The sequence below is a fragment of the Haliaeetus leucocephalus genome, unplaced genomic scaffold (genome assembly GCF_000737465.1).
Source record: "Haliaeetus leucocephalus isolate CR32 unplaced genomic scaffold, Haliaeetus_leucocephalus-4.0 Scaffold2, whole genome shotgun sequence".
Lineage (NCBI taxonomy): Eukaryota > Metazoa > Chordata > Aves > Accipitriformes > Accipitridae > Haliaeetus > Haliaeetus leucocephalus.
Window position 1 is genome coordinate 13,769,539 of NW_010972438.1, and position 19,947 is coordinate 13,789,485.

The 19,947-nt window shown below is 50.6% G+C and overlaps 1 protein-coding gene across 1 annotated transcript; it reads right to left on the reverse strand.

Moving 5' to 3' along the window:
- Positions 1-1,342: 1,342 nt before the first annotated feature.
- On the reverse strand, positions 1,343-2,014 carry DNAJB8 (DnaJ (Hsp40) homolog, subfamily B, member 8). The gene has a single exon (XM_010571938.1). The coding sequence runs from the start codon at positions 2,012-2,014 to the stop codon at positions 1,343-1,345; it is 672 nt and encodes a 223-aa protein (XP_010570240.1).
- Between the last annotated feature and the right edge of the window lie 17,933 nt (positions 2,015-19,947).

The following is a 19,947-nucleotide window of genomic DNA, read 5'->3' on the forward strand; positions in this document are numbered from 1 at the left end:
ATTCTGGCTAATTTAATGTACTGTTTAATGTTTGGAGTCCTTTACTAGTATCACTACCTTGCAGTCTCCTTCAAAGCCCGGGAGTCTGTTATTCCCATTTTACAGCAGAGGAAACAGATGCAAAGACCTGCCCAAATGCAGGCAGCAATTGCAATCTGGATTAGAGTGAAAATGTCCCTGAAAGCTAGTTTCAGTCTCCAGGGAGGCATCAGTGGGCAGGGCAAGCTGGGAAACTCAAGGGGATGTAGCGTGGGACTGAAAATAAGAGGCGTGTAAGATTTTAAATGCCTAAGGTGATCTGGCCAAGCAAGAAACAAGGCTCAGCAGTTCGTGTCAGCACAGGGAGGGTGGAAGTGTGGGGAGCGCGTTCCTTAGCTCAGTGGAGGACGAAAGCAGCATGCTGGCAGGCTGTGCAAGAAATGCATTGTGAACTGGCTCTTGCAGCTGTGAGCAAGACAATAAGGATGGTAAAGCACCATCTAAGTTCCTGCATCCAGCTTTGCACAAAGAGGGAGCTAAACTCAGCCCCCTCATATCTGTTTGCTCATGGTTTGAATCTAGCTTTTTGTTTGAACAACTCCAAGCAAAAAGGTACCATAAGTTGTTCCAGTCCAAGAGCCAAATTTACCTTCTCCCTGCTTACTTTCAGCCCCCGAGCTACACAATGCTTCCATCAGGGTCTCAGGTCATAATTTGCAGGGCATTCTCAAGAAAGCCCCCATTTTATTCTACAGTCTGAGGAATGACATTGCCTTCCTTTCTTTGGTTTTTCCTGTGCCAGTCCCTCTCCTCTAGGCTCTGCATGACCCACTGAACCTCCCCCACCTCCTTGCCTGTGTACAAAAACTTTTTTCAACGAATATCATCTTCTCATACACCAAAGGTAGGATATTCTTCACTCAGCCTGTGTTGTGTATGAGGGTCACACAAGTCTTTATTCTTCCAGCTAGTAGACTTCAAGATTGGCATTTCAAGGAGGAGGAGGAGAACCTATAGCTTATCATAAAGCTCTCTTACCTGTCCATCAACCAGCCTGTCTCCTCGTGCTGTATTAATCAACTTGGTCTCTTTGGCAAACTGGCAAAGTTGTTTTCACATATATCTACTATACCTATTTACTGAACAAGCACTATCACCTTACACAGGGTTAGTAGAGTCCCACTCCTTAGTTTAGCATAACTCCATATGTTTACCTGTGAAGTATTTGTTCCCAACCATTGAGAAGTCTGCATCGGTTGTGTCATGAATTCAGCGTTTATTAATCCTGCTTGTAGTAGATCCCATCTGTTGAGCAATGAAAGCATGTCCCACAGCTTGCAGTTAATGCTTGTGCTGGGGGACATTATAATTTCAGGTGGTCTCTCCCATTTATTGTCACAGACCTCAGCTGGCCATCTTCTTCCACTTCTGTTCTCTCCTGCCCATTCTCGATGATTTTCCGGGTGGTGATCCTCTTGCCATTGATTATTTCAGTAGTGGTTAACACTGATCTGACACTGTGTGGCCCAGCTGTGTCCTCAGCAAAGGAGGAGGTGGGCTGCTCGCTGGGGCTGAATGAATTCTGTGGCATAAATGACTCCATAAAGTCAGAAAACAGGCTGGAGCTCCTTCCTCTTCCACTTGTCCTGTGCCAGTTTTCACCATTGTTTCTGATGTTGTCGAAGGGGCCCCAGAAAACAGGTACAAAGGGATCCATTCCTCCAATGACTTCGCTAAAGATCTCATTGAAGTCATGGAATACGTAAGGGGAATCAAAGGAGCCATTATGACCCCCTGTGGCACTTCTTCTCTGGGATCTGCTCTCCTTAAGAGACCTGTCGTACAGCAATCGTTTCTGAGGGTCAGACAAAACCTCATATGCCTCAGACACTGCTTTGAATTGCTTTTCAGCTTCCACCTTGTTGCTGGGATTCTTATCAGGATGCCATTTTAGGGCCAGTTTGCGGTAGGATTTCTTAACATCATCCTGTGAGGCACTTTTTTGCAGTCCAAGGACTTTGTAATAATCCACCATCTCAAAGGAAAGATGGGGCTGTTCGAAGGTGCCTGGTACCTCTCTCCCTCCAAGGATGTGAAGCCCAGGGATGACCAGCACGCAGAGAGTCCTAGACACCGAATGCTGCTGCGCTCCTCAGGGGTGGGTAGATGCTCAGTTTATCCCTTGATTTTGCTCCATCCTTTTGCATTACAAGGCCACACAGTGCTGCTTGACCGTATCCTTTCTTTTTAAGCCTGTTCCTTACGAATTGTTAAATTGTGACCTCAGAGGGGGCTCAGCCAATCATTGCTCAGTTGACCTGACTTCATTCTAGGGTGGAGCTGGTTGTCACTGGCCTTATGTTTTTAAACGTAGATCATACATGTGACATTGTAGTTCCCCGATGTAGCTGTGATGTGACATATGACTTACTTTGTCAGATTATTTTTTGCCTGCACCTGCCCAAAGGTGAGATTCTCAGATAGTCAGTGTGGTTTCATGTGCAGTCCAGGGAAGTGCAGTGTAGTGAGGTCATTTTACCCCTATGGGGCATATTACGCTATAGCAGCAGCTACAGGAAAGCTGTTTGCAGTTTGGCTTCCCACAGTTTGGGAAAAGCATTGATAAATTGGAGAAGGCTCAGGGAGGAGCCATAACATGTGATTAAGGGTTTGGAAAATATTGTCTGGAGGGAGATACTCAGGGAAAGTCTCTTAGTATTAAGAGGAAGTTCAGTGCCAGCTTCATCATATTCTGTAGGAACCTGCATGGGAACAGAAGTTCAATGGCACAGGGATCTTCAGGCTCCCGGACAAAGCAGCTGGAAGGTGGCACTAGCCAAATTTAAACTCCAAATAAGTTGCACATCCTTCATTATGAAGGGCCTTTTTCCCAAGATCATGATTAGATGACCGTTATCATCTCTTCTGAGTTTATAGCCAAACCTAATACTTCTGGAAGAGCTTAGTTCTCACGTTGGTACCAAAATAAATACCCAGAATGAAGCTCGTTGACAACCTTAACCTCTTTTCTACATGATTTTTTGGATATCAGTCCCAAGGTGGATGTATGTACAACAGGGATATCACATGAACGCCACACAGACAAGTTCAGCCTGAGAAGCTAAACTTTGATGATCCAGTCTGGGTTTATACTGCATCTGTTTCTGTTCCCTGGATTTGCCATTCCTGTGGGAAATGCAATATCCTCACAGGGAACTGTTGCATGAAGGAGGTCTCCAAGGAAGTGCCAGTACTGAGAACTCATCTGTCTGTAACACAGTGTCATAAACACCTACTAATGGCAGCATGTGTTGCAGATCACTGCCCTCGTTTCCATTATCCCACACTTTGGGAAGGAGTCAAGAGCTGGCCAGACCAAAGAGCATATGCGCAGCGTATGAGCTGGCTGCTGTCCTAACGTACATCATACGTGCAGGGCTGTGAAGCCAAGGGGCAGCCATGTCAGCCTGTAGAAAGCAATGTGACAGAGGAAGGAAGAAAGGTGATTGAGCTGATGTGTACTGGGGAAGGGCTTTGTTTTGCTGGTTTTCTCGCTGGTCAGTGATGGGTCAGTAGTATGAAGGTGCTTGTCATATCCTGGCGGTAAAAGTTGCCGTAAGGCAGCGCAGTGCTGGTCTGGAGGCTGGAGCTGAAGGAAGTGCAAAGCAACCGAGGAGCTCGTGGTCCCATGGGCTCACCTCATTGGGGAGATCTTGGGTTTTGCCTTCTTTTGCACAGAAGAGGTCTTCTTAACTACAGAGTGGTTGTGCCACATGAATTATTTCTCTGCTGGGTGTTGTTTGTACCGCAGCAATGGCAAAATTTAACCTGGGCCCAGCAGCAAGCTCTTGCTGCCCGTTTCAACTCAGAGGGCTCTTTGCACTCCCGAAGCATCCCAAAGCGCTCTTCTACACTGAGGGGAGAGCTAAGGCTTCATGGCTCTCTCACACTGTAGCACTTGCTTGAAATCTTCACCCAGGGTACTCATTTATTTGGGCTAGTGTTTTTTTAGGATAGTCCATTGGACTCAAGGGTGATCCAAGCTTACCACCCACAAGCCACTGAAAGGTGCCAACAGCTCCTAGCCACTGCCAACGTGGTCTGTTTGCAGATGTTTGGCAGAAATTTCAAGAGCAATTGCTGTTCCTACTCTGTTACCCAGAAGGGAAAATGGAGCATCAGAAAAGCCTGTTGGAGGGTCCCAGGCCAGTTATCTATTGCAGGGAGTGGGGCTGTGCACAGAAGAAAGGAGGTGACTCTGCCTTGTGCTGTCTCTTTGCAAACCGCCTCCTCCCGTACTTGCTTTTGATGATGAGTGCCCATCTCAGACTGGCTGGCGCACTGGATTATCTGTCTTGGATTTAGTGCATTCTACCCATCTGAAAAGTAGGGACTGTTTTTCTCCCATCATCCCCGAATGGAGGACACTCACTGCCTGTCTGTCTGCTGCCTGCAGCAGGCGTCAGAGATTAGCAGCCATTCAAGAGAGGCCACTGCTGTGAGCCAAAAGGGTTTGCAAGGAAAAAAGAAAGGGTCGAGGAGAGGCAGGGAGAAAGGGAAATGAGAGAGACATGCACACATCAAGTAACTAGAACCCAAACTAGCCTGGCAGCCCCATCCCTAGAAACCAAGGCTTTGAAATGAGAAATGTTTTTCGTATCTTAAATCTCAAGTACAAACAATAAAAACCAGCCCAGACTGTGTTCTTTGAAGAGAAAGTACGAGTGACCTGAACAGTGGTTATCAGCAGCGTCATTAAGATAAACCCTTAACATGATTTAAAGCATCCGAAACTGAAGGCAGCACTTTCAGATACTAACAAAATGGTCTGACATTGGGGATGAAAATCAATAGTAATCTGATGTCACTAAAAATACTCAAAAGTGTCCCATGGCTGATGGAGGTGAGATTAGTGTAAATATTTGTATTCTAATCAGTGGCACGCGAGGGCTGGAGGCGGCCTTTCTGTCTATTTAATTAATGGAGTGGCTTTTTAAAAGGATCCTAATCATATGTGATTGTATCTGCTTATCAACATTTTTGCTAATTAGATGATATGGAGGCAGTCACTCTGCTAATTCCCTCATCCAAACAGCATATCCTGCACAGATAAAGTACAGTCTCTTTTTAATAAGAAACAATCATGAGACAGACTAACCTTAATGGTGCTTATTATCCGAGGATCTTTGGGATTTTCTCTTCTACCCACCCCCTCCTTCCTTTTCCTTCATTCGCTGCTTCAGTATGCCAGATGGATGCGGATGCGGCAGTCCCTGTCCCCACTGGTCCCCCACTCCAGGCACCACCATGTCCAGCCTGCTCTTCCCTCCCAGCCAGGCATCAGGTCTGCAAGGGCAGGGATTGTCAGCCAGGTCAGGATGGGAAGTAAAACACAAGGCACCAAGCAGCAAAATGCCCCAAGCTTTTGGTCACCCAGACTACAGGTGACCCCAAACCTGCAGCCCCAGTCCCTGACCTTGCTCTTGGCACCCCAATGCGCCCTGGTCCAGAAAGGAGTGAGTGTCTCTGAGTTGTGAAAACTTTCTTCTGTGATTATTATTAGACTGGATATTAGGGAAAAATTCTTCACTGAAAGGGTTGTCAAGCATTGGAACAGACTGCCCAGGCAAGCGGTTGAGGCACCATCCCTGGAGGTATTAAAAAGATGTGTAGATGCGGCACTTAGGGACATGGGTCAGTGGTGGACTTGGCAGCGCTAGGTTTACGGTTGAACTCGATCATCTTAAAGGTCTTTTCCAACCTAAATAATTATTATTGTTGTGGTTGTTTTATCGTTATCATTATATTTTCTTCTGTTTTAAAAGGGTCAGCAGAGGGGGTCTACACAAGTGATTTCTCACCAGCCCCATTGATCCTGTGACAAGGCTGGGGTCCTTTCATCTAAACCAACATAAATCAGAGACATTTGTTCCAAGTCCTTTGACTATCCAAACAAACACGAGTCGCGCTTCACTCCACCAGTCAAATTGTCATTAGATGCCTCCCCCTGGGGCAGTCCCATTGGAGGGGGACGCTGTTCTCGCCCCCAGAGCCATGTTCTCAGGGAGCGCTGCCAGGGGTGGGCACATTGGGCTGACGTCCTGCTAGGGGGGCAACAGAGGGACTTGCCTGACTTCAGAAGAAAATTGAAAAATAAATAGAAAATTTGTCCCAAAGAGTGTCTTCTCACCTCTCAAAGTATAAGGGCGTCTTGATAAGGAGAACCTGTCCTAAATGGGTGTAGCTGCCACCCCAAGAGCATCTGGGTGGACCAGAGGAGAGAGAGGGAAGGTGCCTGGTGCTTAGTTTTGGGAGGTCAGGACTTTGCCTGCTGTTTTTGCAGCTGTGAATATTGAGCAGAAAAGGCTTAAATGACATGGATTCCCACCTCCATGGGCAGGAGGGAGGGTCAGTGTGTCCTGTGCATTGATCCCGTGTGTTGGACTCAGCACAGAGGTTGGCTGTGGGATGGGAGATGGGGTGGCTCTGGGGAGTGCTGGCTGGGAGGGACCCCCAGAGGCTGGGAGACAGAGCTGAAGGAGGATCCAGAGAGCTGGGTCTGTATCCAGCTTTTCTGAGCCTCAGGTTGGGGCTTGAGGCTAAAGCAAGGTTCAGGCAAGAAGACAACCAGCTTCTGGATGGTGGCGAGGGGCAGGAACCTCACAAAACCACTCCTTTTTGAGGTATGAAGCCAAAGAGGAGGCCTGGTCCTGCTTAGTGGAGTCAAGGGTGGGCTTGACATGGTTTTTATGTTAGATCATGTCCTATGCCCAGGACAAGGCCTTGCTCCAGTCTTCGAAAGCCCAAATGGTGCTGTAACTTTTGTCTGTGGACTCTGACCCCAGCAGAATTCAGAGCCCTTTGGTTTCCTTGCCTGGGTCCTCTCCATGTGTCATCTGCACTATCCTCATCCCTCATCCAGGCATGGCTATGCTGAGGTTGTACTCAGCAACACAGTTGGCCAATCCTTCTACTATTCCTCCTCTTTAGCGTGGTCACTGACCCTCCTTCTTCTCCATGTTACGTGCAGGAATTAATTCAATATTGACCGCTTTCCCAGAACAGTTTCCCGTTGCTAGTTCCATGACTGAGGGCTACAACTTGAAAAGAGGAGGGACTTATGGGCCAAGGATTGCGTTGCAAGCCGTTGAGTCCTGGGGCTTAATGAGGCACTGCTTATCAGCAGAGCATGCTTATCTGGAGCCCGCCGACGGTATACCTGCTCCAGCCCCATCATGAGCTAACATGTTTTACCACCCAGTTGCAGGGAGCTGGGAGTGCGCGTGCGGTCAGATGGCACGGTTCAGCTGATGCGTGGTAACTCGCGAAGCCGCAGCAACTTTATCACTTCACAACATCCATACATAGCCACAGCCTTGAATCTTCTCAGGGGAAGAAAGGATGATGAGTTACTGTCCTGGGATTTTCTCTCTGTCTCCAGTCAGTGGGAAGTGGTATGTGGAGCATTCATTTAATAAACCAGAGGGGAAAAGCTGTAGATCAGCTTCTCATTATTTCAGTGCTGGCTCACGCCATAGCTTGGGTTTGTGCCTGACAGTTCAGTGTGTTATTTGAGGCCACTTAAGCATTCTGCAGAAATGATGCCACCCTCTTCTGAAAGCATGGGGTTCATCCAAGTGGGGAGGGCCTGCTTCCAATAGTAGGTTTATCAGTGCTAATTTCGTCTCAATTTGAGGTCACAGTTTGCAAAGGAGGTGCCCACTTTGGAGATCGGTTCCTGTTGAGGGCCACCGCTCCAGCAGGAAACCTTCTGGAGATGGTTCTGATGTGGACCTCTGAAGTAAAGCAACTCTAGGTGGGTAAAAATGCACCAGTGGGGCTGGTTTGCAGGGGAAGGGGGGAGTCCTAAGTGGTACAAAACTTAGGTGAGGGTCCAGGTGATGTGCACATAGACCCTTGATTAAAAGCAGCAGCCCCTTTCTCTAGAAGGTAGGAGGGATTATAGGGGACCACTGTGAATATTTGTCCCCAACTATTTGCTAATGTGTTATACCTTCATCCAAGACTGGGGCCTGGGCAGTCAAGGTAGCAGGTGGGGGGCTGATCAATTACTGATTGCTTTACTGGGAGTGGGGAACTGGAGACGAGACCTCACACTGAAGCCATCAGGAAGCATGTTCTGGTCCTGCCTATGGACGCCTTGTACAGGGGGCTGCCAGGAACAGTGAAATTTCCACACTGCCTCAGCAAAGGTTTAGTCCGAGTTTATTGCTGAGATTAAAAGACTGGAGAATATAAATCGTAAATGTGATGACTTAAGACCTCATAAATGCAGTGTACAGCCCCATTCCAGAGCTTATGTGTGGTGCAGCCACACTGCCTTGGGCTCATGAGTTGCCCTTGCTCCCGTCACTCAAACCCACGCTCCCCAAAGAGCCCTTCTGCCCTGCCCCAGCTCCCGAGATGGTGCATGTGCCTGTGTGTGCACAGGTGCTTGGAAACACACATACACACTAGCCAGGGATGCTGTCCTTTCTATGCACACCGTGGTTTTGCTGCTTATGTACAGACATGGACTCCCTGCCAGTGCTTCAGCCCAGAAACTCAGTGGTAGTGCTGAAGTAGTATTTGCCCATATCTGACAACAATGCAGGAGCAAGTGGAGGTCTTGAAGATGATGTTGCATCCCCTGGGAGGAGGGACAGTCCCCCCTAGCTGGAGAGCCATTGCATTTGCCTGGGGTCCAAGCGTCTTTGCCTGGTTGCTTGCAAAGCAGCTCTATGGTCTTACCCGTGTTGTTGTGCACGGGCAGCATGAACTGCCTGAGTGAATTGGTCACACACACGGAGTCAGTCAAAGCAGCATTGCCTCTGAGCTGTGGTGGGGACTGCCAGAGTGGGAATGATGGAGCTTTCGACCAATGCACAAGTCCCTCCCCCAGTTTTCTGCTTATCCCACTTGTGCCCTCTACCCTGGAGCCGGGTGACCCCTGTGAGCAGAGGGCTGAGGAGAGCTTGTCGGAAGAGTGGTTAACATGCTGGGCTGTTTCTGGGTTGAGTTGTGAAGAGATTTCTACAGCTGGGTCATGGCTGTCACAGAGTTTGTCCAGGACAAAGCTCCTTAAATAAATTGCTTAGGTGTAAGCACTTTTGACATTTCGTGCTTTTTCCTCTTCTCCTAGGAAGTTGGAGAGCTGGAAACCAGCCTGCTCCTAGGATTGGTCCAGCCCATGCCAAGGATGTAGCTTTTGGTCTGGGAGCCCTAACTGAAGCCAAGGTGGGGATGCAGCTTCCAGTGCCAACGTGCTGTCCTGCTGGGAGCAGAGCTTATGATACTGTCTGAGCAAGGAGAGCTGGGGACAAATCCTGGGGGGACACCAGAAGATGCCGTGGGATGCCTTTCTCCCCAGTCAAGTGGACCAAATCCCCAGCATGCAGTAAGTGCGGACGTGATGGGCTCGGCGGGTGGTTGCCACAGACCTTGTGGCTCCCTGTCCTTGCGCAAGCGCCCAGGGGTCAGCGCTTGGGGCAGGCTGTGCTTTGGCTGGCTCGGGGTAAGCCCCAGCCTGCTTTTCAGAAAACAGAGCCCTGCAGCCCCCTGTGCACTGGCCCTAGCTGTGATGGCATGTGTGAGTCAGCGCCGAGCGCTCCTTTGGGCACCGGGGTTCACTTTTGGGGTCCAGAACGGGGGCCGATGACAGCGCTTGCAAAAACGCACGCTGGCTTCTCTCAGAAAAGCCCAGTCACCAAGCTCCTGCCACGTTTCTCTGAAGAAAGTGGGTCAGGCCTCCCAGAGGGCATTGCTCGAGGTTTCCCCTCTCCCAGGGTCCAGGCCTGGAGAAGGCAGTTTTGGCACTGCTTCAGCTCGGAGGTGGCTGCGTGGCACCAGTCCCTTGGGGCAGTGTAGGTGCTGAGGGTTGCGTTGGGTACAGCTGGCGTTTTCTTGTTTTGCAGACCTTTTACCAAATGATCAACTGGAAAGGAGGAGGATATATTTTTTAAATCATTTTTAATCACTGTAAAAACCACATTCCTGCTGTTTTGCTTTTGAACCTGAATTGCAGTAAATGTGGCACTGATGCCACAAGAGCATGTGTGAATGTAAGGCTGTGTGTGCAGGTTTACAGCAGTCTGCCTGTGTGCGTGGCGGAGCAGATGAGGCTGGGGGTGCGTGCCCAGAGGTGGTGGTCCTGCCTGAGCAGACTCAGGAACACACTGTGTATGTTGGCCAAACCATGCTGTGTTTTCCTATCCTGGCTGAAGTCTATTTGGCTGTGTTTTGGTCTGATGAGACCATCCTCCTTTGCTTCCCTACACCCAGACCTTTGAAAACTTTGCAAATTCTCCTGAAATGTTTGCCATTCCTCGGCACCCCATTTGTGTGACCCACCATAACTGCCCTTTCCCGGGACTTGGTTCTGAACTAGTAGCAGAGATAACGTTTAACAGGCACGAGCAGATGAAAAGGAGATAAAGGAATGAGGGGAGGAGGAATGCAGAGTTATGTGGCTGCATGTTGTACTGTGTTTACGCATAAACAGGCACGCTTATCGATATCCAGATGTAAGCATGTGTGCGGGGTAATATCTCCTGAAACAATAGGCGCTACTCGACTCGGGGAGCGCTGCTGGAGCCTCCCCGTCAGATGCTGCCGTGTTATCAGGTTGCAGCAGGCGTTCCCATCTAATCGGGGATCTGAGCCCCGTGAGCTGCACCCGGGGCTTTCAAAGCCTCTCTTCCAGCCTTCAACCCACTTCGCCTCTCTGAGGAGGGAGGGCAAGAGGGGACAAAAGGGGCCAAGCCTCTCTGGAGGTGATACCCGCCGCATCTGGCCGCCTGGCTCCACACCTCGGTGGGGATGCGGGAGCTGGTGTTGCTGCCGCGCTTCGGCGGGGATGGCAGCGGGGTCGCCCTGAGGACCCGGCCAGCCCTTGCCAGGAGGAGAGAGCCCGGTCAGAGTTGCAGTAAAGCACCCGCTTTGTTCAGTGCAGGGCAGATAATGTCAGAGGGGCCAAACCGGCCATTTTGCCCCCATCCCCTGTGCTGCGGCAGGCACAGGAGCCAGCCCTGGGGGCAGCGCTGGCAGCTGGGGGCCTTTTCTCTTTGATTTTCTTCCGTGTTTTTAAGGAAGGCTCAAAAAGCAAAAAAAAAGCTTATAAAAACCTTCTTCCCCCCGCCGCTCCCTAGCACCAAAACGCAATGACCACTAATCTTACGTGGCTCATAACTGCAAATAGCTCTGGAACTAATTAATTTGACAGTGTGGCGGCTGCCTGCCTTTTTCACCAAAATCAATTAAGGAAACACACATTTCCCCTTCTCCTGCCTCCCTTCCCCGCGCCACTTCGCACCGAGGCAGAGGGGAGAAGGGGCAGCGAGGACGGGGCGCTGCTTTCCCAGGGCTCCTGGGGGGTCGGGGTGGGGAGCGGAGCGCAGGAGCACAGCGAAAGGGGATTAACAAGGTGGAGGGAGAGACGCCGCTGCTTCTCCACACCAGGAGCAGGGATGCTCCCCGGGGACGAGTGGCGGTGGGAAAGCTTGATTGCCACACGCAGCCACGCTGTGCTGCGCTCCTCCCTCCCTCCATCCCAGTTCCCTGAAGACCCCCGTGAATTGTCATTACTTGCCGGTGCAGGGGGGGAATCGGCCGTCGAGCTCTCAGAGCATTTTTTATTTGCATGGTTAATGAGCCCCTCCAGAAGGGGCTGCAAGGGAGAGGCAGGTGGGAATTTCGGCACTGTTTGCTTGCCAAGCGAGGGCAGAGGTGTGTGTTGAAAAGGAGTCGGCAAAGAATTTAGGGAGGTGAATTTTGCATTTTGAGAGAGGCGGTGGTACAAATTGGAGTGGGGTCTCGTGCAATTTTTAAGGCTCCTGGCCTTGGAGGTTTAAAACCATGGCCAGGGAATGAAGGTGGGGAGCGTGCTGGAGGGGGCTGCAGCTCCCCTCTGCCCTGGGCTGGGGGGCTGGGCTGGGGGTGAGGTGTATCAGCTTCACACTGCTTCCCTAAAAAAATCCAGCAAGAACAGGACCCCCCTCTGCGCTTGTTCTTCTGGCTCCACTTCCAGGTGGAAAAGTGAGCCAGGTCTGGGGAAAATGGGTTGAGTGATGGCAGGGCTCTGTGAGCATGCAGCTCCCCAAAACCACCCTTTTTGAGAAATGGGAGACAACTGTCCTCAGGACATGGCGTTGAGACACCTGGTCAAGCTGGGTAAAACCTCCTGAGCATTATTTCTGTAAATGCCTTCATTTGCCCATATCACCTCCTCTGATCGGTATTGAAATGCCCTTCTATTAATAAATAACTCAATTCTCCATTACCCCATCTCCTCAGCTCACGTTGAAGTAACTGGGAATTTGGGTTTGGTTTTTATAGACATTAGAAATAGATTTTATCTTTATTAAGGGCTCTCTCCCTACCTCCCCAACCTTTGCTCCGTTGCACTGAGCATGGCAGCGGCTGGAGTGGAGGAAGCAGGTCCCTGGGCTGAGCTTAGCACAGGGAGAGGAAGGAGAACCTCTCCCTGGTTTTGGCCAGGGCAGAAGGGGTTTAAAAGGGCCAGGTTCTTCCCTGTGCATTGGTGACCTGTGAGTACATCTCCACAGCATGGCGTAAAGCACTTGAGAAACCAAGGGAGAAATTTTGAATGAAGAATATTTAAGAAATCGTGTATCTGAAAGATTTAGTTCTCAAGGGTTGGTTTGTTTTTTCTTCGTGGGGGTAGACATCTGGCTTGGGCAATACCTATAAGGAAACCTCCCCAAATGCAGTCATGACGCTGAGCCACCACATGAATTTGGGGAAGATTTTCTTTTTTTAAACTGTGGGTTGCAAACATTCCCTGGAAAATATTTGAGTTTTGAAGTGCATCAGTTGGTCGTGATTGGGCAGGGAAGTCACAGGGCGGCATTTTTATCCTCGGGTTGGACAGCAGCACGGTTTCTGGCAGGGAAATCAGTGCATGTAAATTAGAATTGTGGTTTCCATGAATACTATCATATATGGATTGGAAGCTGATTTTCCAAGAGCAGTCGTGCCAGGAAAACTCGTGCTCTCACATAGCCCCAGGCAGCAAACACAAGTGACACAAACATGGTGAGGGTGAGTTCATTTTACAACTACGACTGTTCAAAAAGTATTTCTAAAATTTGCCTTCCCTGCTGTTCCTCCCCTGTCACCCCTTCCTCCTCCCCTTCCAGCTATGCTAGAGTGAGCTAGGAGGTTTGGTATCCAGCCTTACGCAGTGGCTGGTGCTTGGCTGGTGGGGATAGGCGCCGCGGCCGGCGTGCACCTGGGCGCAGGTAAGGCTCCGGCAGGGTGGGGACTGGATTCCTTCCCGGCCCCTCTCGGCAAACAGCTCCTGCCCCGGAGCCCTGCGTTCCTCTGCCCTTATCTCCCTGCGCGAGGCAAAGCTACAAATGTTATTGGCCATGAAGTTATTCATCCCCTTCAAAGTTACGCATATGCAAAATAGGCTCTCCTGCTAGAAATGGGAGCCTTCTTACCAAGTGTGAGTGTTTATAATTTGTTGGGGTTTTTTTAAATAAAAATCTCTAAGAAAGAAGTGCATTAACATATAATGACATTAGTAGCACTGGATCTGTATAGACCTAATTATATATGTTACCACAAGTAAATAACCACAGCATTTCTTATAAGGTAAATATACTCTTGCTCCAAAGATGGCTAAATTGAGGTGCAGAGCAATGGCCCAGCTGGTCCATGCAGTTGACAGTGGAGAGAATAAGTGAGAAGTGACATATAGGAGCTTGAATTGGGACACAGGTCCTGCCCTCATCGCAGGCACAACTTGGCCCCCCTTGGCCCCTCGCTGTCCCTGTCCCAGGCATGTGGCACCAGGTCCTGCACCCCCAGTGCCCTGCAGCTGGCTGGGCTGGCACATAGTGGGTTCCGTCCCGGCTGGATGCAGTGATGGTCCTACCAGAGCAGCACGCAGCGGTGGGGGGTCTCAGCAGAGATCAGACTTTCAAAGCTCAGAAGACCCCACTACCTTCTTCTGGGAGTTTATAAAATTCATTCTGGTTCATACCTGTTGTTGGTTTAAACCCGTTTCTTTCCAAGGAATGACTCAGCTCAAGAAAGAAAAGCAGTTATTTTATTTTTTTTGCTAACTAGGGGAATACAATTATATATAAAGGGATGGGAGATCCGTTACATCTCTCTGACCTCCAAAGCTGGAAGAAGCTGTTTCCCCCATCTGTGGCATGTCTTCTATTTTATTAGGCTTATGCATGGGCTACGCTTGCCTGTATCAGCCATCCCGTTTTCCCCCCACACTGTCTGTTGACGGCTCAGACCAAGACCTTTGCAATGCTTCAAGCCAGCTGAGCCTGGAAACCTCTGGATGATCCAGGCAGCGGTTTCTATTCGCTCTGTCCCATCCCCTTCCCCTCTCCCCCACAGGGCAGCTTTCTGTAGCAGTGCTGGGGCCAAAGCAATGCGGGATGGGGCTTTTTGGGGAAGGGGACTCAAGACCCCGGCCAGCTTCTGTCCCGCATTTCAACTTCCGCGGCCTGACATCAAACATGTCGCTGCAGCCTGAGCCCCCACGGGCCTGACAGAGGAGCAAAAAGAGGGCTGGAGGCAGCAGATCCTAATCTTTATTAAATAAGAACAAAGCTTATGCCGGCTAATGAGAAAAACAAACCGATGAAAGATCCGGCGAGCTCCTCAGAAGGACACAAAGAAATTCTCTCTGAACAAGAGCAGGCTAAAAATATTCCCGAATATTTATTTTGCTGGCAGTGGCTTCACAGGCTCCAGATTCGATGCCGCCTCTTCAGGGATTGGCATGACCGTCGCAGCGCTTTCAGAGGAGGGTGCTCCAAACTCTGCACGACGCCCAGAGCCACAGCAGAAACAGCCCCGCAGCCAAGATGCGAGAGCACGAACTGCCTCAGAGCTGTGAGATGATGGCCAGTCCCTGTACACCTCTGTTTCTCTAAGGACAACAGGGTATTTTACCATCGGTTTAGGTCCATCATCTTGTTCGGAGCTGGTGTGTAAGAGCCAGAGATGCTGCAGGCAGTATTCTCCAGTTTCATTCTCTTTCTCGACTAGGGTCCCTGCGCATGGGGTGCCAAGGGCTGCTGTCACTAAGGCTTGCACTTACTGATGCTCTGCACCCTCTGCATCATGGCATCAGACGCATCGGGGACAACTGGCAGGAAACTGGGAGCACTGGTGGTCTTATCCAACTTGAGCCCACAACGTTCCCCCAAAACATCTCCATGACCCACTGGGCCTCACCAGCTCCAGGTCTTCCTGCAGCAAGCCACAGCTTACGCAGCCGTCATCAGCAAAGACATGGGCACCGTTTGCAACCAAACCCAAAACCACGTGAAGTTGCCCACGTTGCACACATAGTGTAACAGACTGGAAGCACAGACCGGGCCTGGGGAAACCAGTCAGGGCAGGAGGAGTGTTTCGGGAGGTCGCGATCAGCCCAGCGCGGGCTGCAGACCCCGGTGGGTGAGCCTGCACCTGCACAGGGGTTTGCAGAGATTTGGCCAGCCCGGCTGTTTCGCTCCTTCTGCCCTTGCCACCTCCCGTGGGCCCCCGCGACCTCTGTCCAGCCCGTTATCTCCAGAGATGGTTAGTGGGAGGTGATGGCAACCACAGCGTTGGATCAGACCACCCGGCCAGGACAGGCAGGCAGCTGCAGGGGCTGCTCAGAAATCACCTCCCACCTTCACAACTGCCCCCCCCTTTCCCTGAGCCCCAAACCTCAGCCTTGAGTGCCACTGAACTTGGCTGAAAACGTCACTTCTAAAGGCAAATCAATACAGTGATGAGGCCTGCAGTTCCTCCTCCGCCTCTGCCTTCGCTGACCATGAAACCTCAGCCTCTGCTCTTTTAATGTACTGTGGCTGAACTTGCTGCCAGCAGGTCAAAGGGAACATAATTTACTCGGGCTTTGATGCATTTGATACAGTTTTAGGTGAAAAGGGAGAGGGGGAGGACAGGAGACAGAGGGGATAAGCGGTGGCAAGGAAGGAAGGACGTTGCCTCTCTGTATGGGAACTGGATTAGTATGAAGATGACAGAGCCATTTTCTAGCCAACAGGGACTTAGCAATAACCAAGAGGATTTTGACTGGAGCGGGGGACTCTGCGTGCTCAGATCAGCGCGGTGGGTAGGAGGCAGCCTGAGCATTTGTCTGCAGGGCCCTTTTTATCTCTTTCTCCGATTAGGAGATTGGCAAGGGGCGGGGAGGGCGGTGTTTGTATTCTGTATTGTCTGGAGAGTCCATTTACTGCTGAGGCAGGACCATGGGACAGTCACAGTTCCCTTCCTGGCAGCCAGCTCTCATCATGTTTGCATCTTCTTAACACCCTCCTTGTCTTAGAGCCCTTTACCAGCTGCTTCATGAAGCCACCCTGCCCATTTTCCTGCTGGAAGGAGGTTGCAAGGCACAGAGCAAGTAAACGAACCCACGTGGTGGCTTTTTTTGGAGAGAGAACCAGAGGTACCAATTGCCCAGCCTACGCTCGGAGCACGGGGAGCTTACAAACACTGAGGACGGGCTGAAATCAAGGGAGCGCAGCCCTCACCTCACATGGCTTCTGGCTGTGCTTTTTCACAGCAAGCTGATCCAGATAGTCTCGCCAGCCCTGTCCCCTCTGTTGTGCAAACCCAAAAATACTGTAAAAAAAACCCCACCCTCTACCCTTGTCTCTCCTCTAGCAACCACCATCAGCCTTGGGGAAGTCAGGCACCACTATGTGCCTCTTGATGTAGGTTTTTCTGCAGGTACCTAAGCTGTATCTTGGCTTCAGGGCAGGACTGAATTAAAAGCAGGAGCCAGCAGTTTTGCAAAGAGCCCCTCCTGATGGCAATACTTTTGGGTCACAGCATGCACCTCACGGGGCTGTGAGTGTTTGGGCCAGAGTCTGATGTTTTCAAACATAGGTCTCTTCCCCCTTTTTTTTCCAGGGGGGGAATAGAGGAAAAGGACAACATCCCTTGAGAGAACCTAAATATTTTACTCTCCAGCTTTTGTCTTGACTAGCTGGTGTTTACACAGGGGCGAAGAGGCCGGGAGGAAGCGAAGCGATGTGGCTGCTGTGGTTTCAGTTCTCACTCCACCTCACTGCTGAGAAACTGGACCCGTGGTTTGGTTTGTGGCTGGGGAGGAAGAGGAAAGGTCCTTGGATCCGATCCCTGCTGGGGAGGCTCTCCCAGCCCCGCAGAGCCGCCGGCAACACCGATGAGGTCTTGAGAAAGAGGAGAGAAAACCAGCCCCCCAACAAACTCCGCTCCAGCAGCTCACGGTGCATTAATATTCACTGCAGAGCAAGGGGTGTAAATTCACTGCTATCTCCTCAGAGTTTGCCGTTTATGCCGTTCATTTCACATAGATGTCACTACTGCCTTATGAGCGCTCCTCCGAGCCAGCCGGTTAAATGGACCTAGTGCATTATAGTAATGGAGTAACTGTATAAAAACAATGAAATCCAATCTCTTTAAACTGATTTGATGTCTGCCTGAACCACAACATTTCCTGCTAATGGCTTCCTTCATTTTGTAACCGTGATCTCCACCTGATCAGATTACAGCTGTTTTTAATTACAAAGCTAATAGAGTTTGTAGGCAGTGTCAGGCAGACGGCGCATGCCTGGGGTGGGCACGGGGTGGAGGGGAGCCGGCGGGGGCTCTGGGTGGCTCTGCTAACACACTCAGCCCATCAAGCCGACTGTCAAAACACTGGGAGCGGGGGGCAGCTAGGAGGGACGGTGATATTTTTCGGCATGGAGCCAGCATGCCGGTCTCTGGGCTGGTCTGCACGACAGCAGACAGCCCTGGGTTGTGCTCCTGCTCCGTGCTTGGGGTGCCTTGTCACCAGGACGGGCAGCTGGTGATGCCCAGGAGATCCATGGTGTTTGGTGCTCCTGCGAGGCAGGTGCCAGGATCACAGGAAGGCATGAAAAGGGCAGAAACAGCTTTTCTTGATGATGGAGTGTAAAAAGACCAAGGGAAATAAAAAAGAAAAGGAAATAAAAAAGAGCAGAATAGGGATGCAGGGTGCCATTTGACTTCTGCAACTGATGGGGCAGGAAAGAGCATTGTGGATAACTGACAGTGGAAAAAGCCCTCAAGATTGATGTCTTTCTTATGGGATAGTGCAGTCAGCTGCAGGGTCTGCGTCCTCCGCCTCGGCCCAAGCAGCGAACCCCAGGGACCATCGCCACAGCTCAGCCCCATCCCCAGTGGCCTTGTTTTCTCCAGCGGTTCGTTTGTGTATTGATTGCTCCATCGCTCTGGGTTAGGGGCACAGATCAGCATAGCTGCAGGGAGGGAAGCAATTTGAAAGAGCTGTTCCCAAGCAGCGCTGACCAGGGACGCCTGTATTTGGCAGAGCATGTGCATACACTGCAGGTGAGCCCCAGTCTGACTCTCTGATGGTGGGAAAAAACCTGTGGGTGTGTTACAGATGGTTCTGGGTAGCTCATGCTGACGTTTAGGATTCAGTTGAGGCTGGGCTCAGTTGAAGTTGGTTGAAAAAATCGCAGCAGAGAAACAGCAGCATCTCCCTCTCGTACAACCCCGTCCTGCCGTGTGAACCTCTTTAGTGGGTTGGTGAAGCTACTTTTGTCTACCAAAGCATAACGCCAGGCAAGTGGGATGGCTCGGTGGTGAGCAACCAATTTACAGCAGCTGGGGAAGGGTGGGAGCAGGCAGAAGGAGCACCCCAACTCAGCCAAGCCTCCGTGGGGGTGTTCCTGGGCAGTGTGACCACGCCAGAGGTACCCTGCTGGAGGGGATGCTCGTCCCTCGCTGTTGTAATGCCAGAGCCACACATGTCAGGTTACGCACCAGCCTTGTAAATGATTTAGGGTCCACATCAAGAGCACATCAATTATGTACTCTGGGACTTAATTATTTAGCCTGACAGGAGTCTCTCCCCTTAATTTCATTGTCTTCTCGGTCTCCCTTTTCACAACAGAGCTGTGGATGCTCTGCTGGGAGGGGTGCATCGTTGCATGTTTCTGCTCATTCCCAGTATTGCCCAAACTCATGTTTCCCTCTTCCCTTAGCGGATGAGGAAAACAAGCTCCAGACCTGACTCTGGGGCAAGGTGAGGGTCTGGGCCCATGCACCATCGCTGCCATGCTCTGCCCTTGAGGTGTGTTGGGGACTGCACTCTGCCACTGGTCCTAAATGAGCAAATTTAGAAGGCTTTGGGGGTGCTGTACGTGAGCTGGGTGCTGGGATGAATTTTTGTGATTTCCAAAGTCCTTTCTGCTGCCTGGTCGCCCACCAGCAGCCAGAGGAGAGGGTTCCTGCAGCCCTTCCAGGTGCTCCCTGGCACCACTGGGGATGCTGCCTGGGGACGATGCCTGCCCATCACACGGAAAGCCATCAGCATGCGCCATCATTCAAGTCAGCACTTTGCTCCTCTCCTCCCCCCGCTCTTTTCTTCTCCTTCCACCTCTTCCTTTATCTGAACTTTTAAACCCCACGTCTGGTGCAGATTTTTACAGTAACTCAAGCCTTTGAGAATTGTTAATGCCGCGCTGTTTTCACAGCGACATTAATATGCACTGCAAAAATGCCGAGTATCAAAAGTCGGTCATTGCTGCCAGGAGGCTGCGGGTCGTGGCAGCCACGGGAGAGCAGGAGGCGAGGACATGGCCATGCTCAAGGGGCACAGCTCAGGCAGGCGAGGCCCCGGATTTGACAGGATTTCCTCTCCGCGCCATCTCTTCACCGTGTCTTGGTATGTCTTTAAACATGTTTATTTTTCAACCCTTAAAAACTACCTTTTCCTAAAATAAATAAATGAAACTAAGACTGGGAGCCTAGGATTTTAAAGCAACCCTACAATAACAAAGCAGTGTGTGCAGATCAGTTGTCACCAGCAACCCTACAATAACAAAATAATACACGCAACCCCATACAATGTTAAAACAACTGCTATGGGCATGCAAGGAAGGAAATATATTTTCCAGCGTCGAGCTTAACAAGACTTTGTTCTGCAGTAAACTC

Bases quoted from the DNA above. Each gene is read 5' to 3' on its own strand.
- DNAJB8 (XM_010571938.1), bottom strand. From the start codon at position 2,014: ATGGTGGATTATTACAAAGTCCTTGGACTGCAAAAAAGTGCCTCACAG.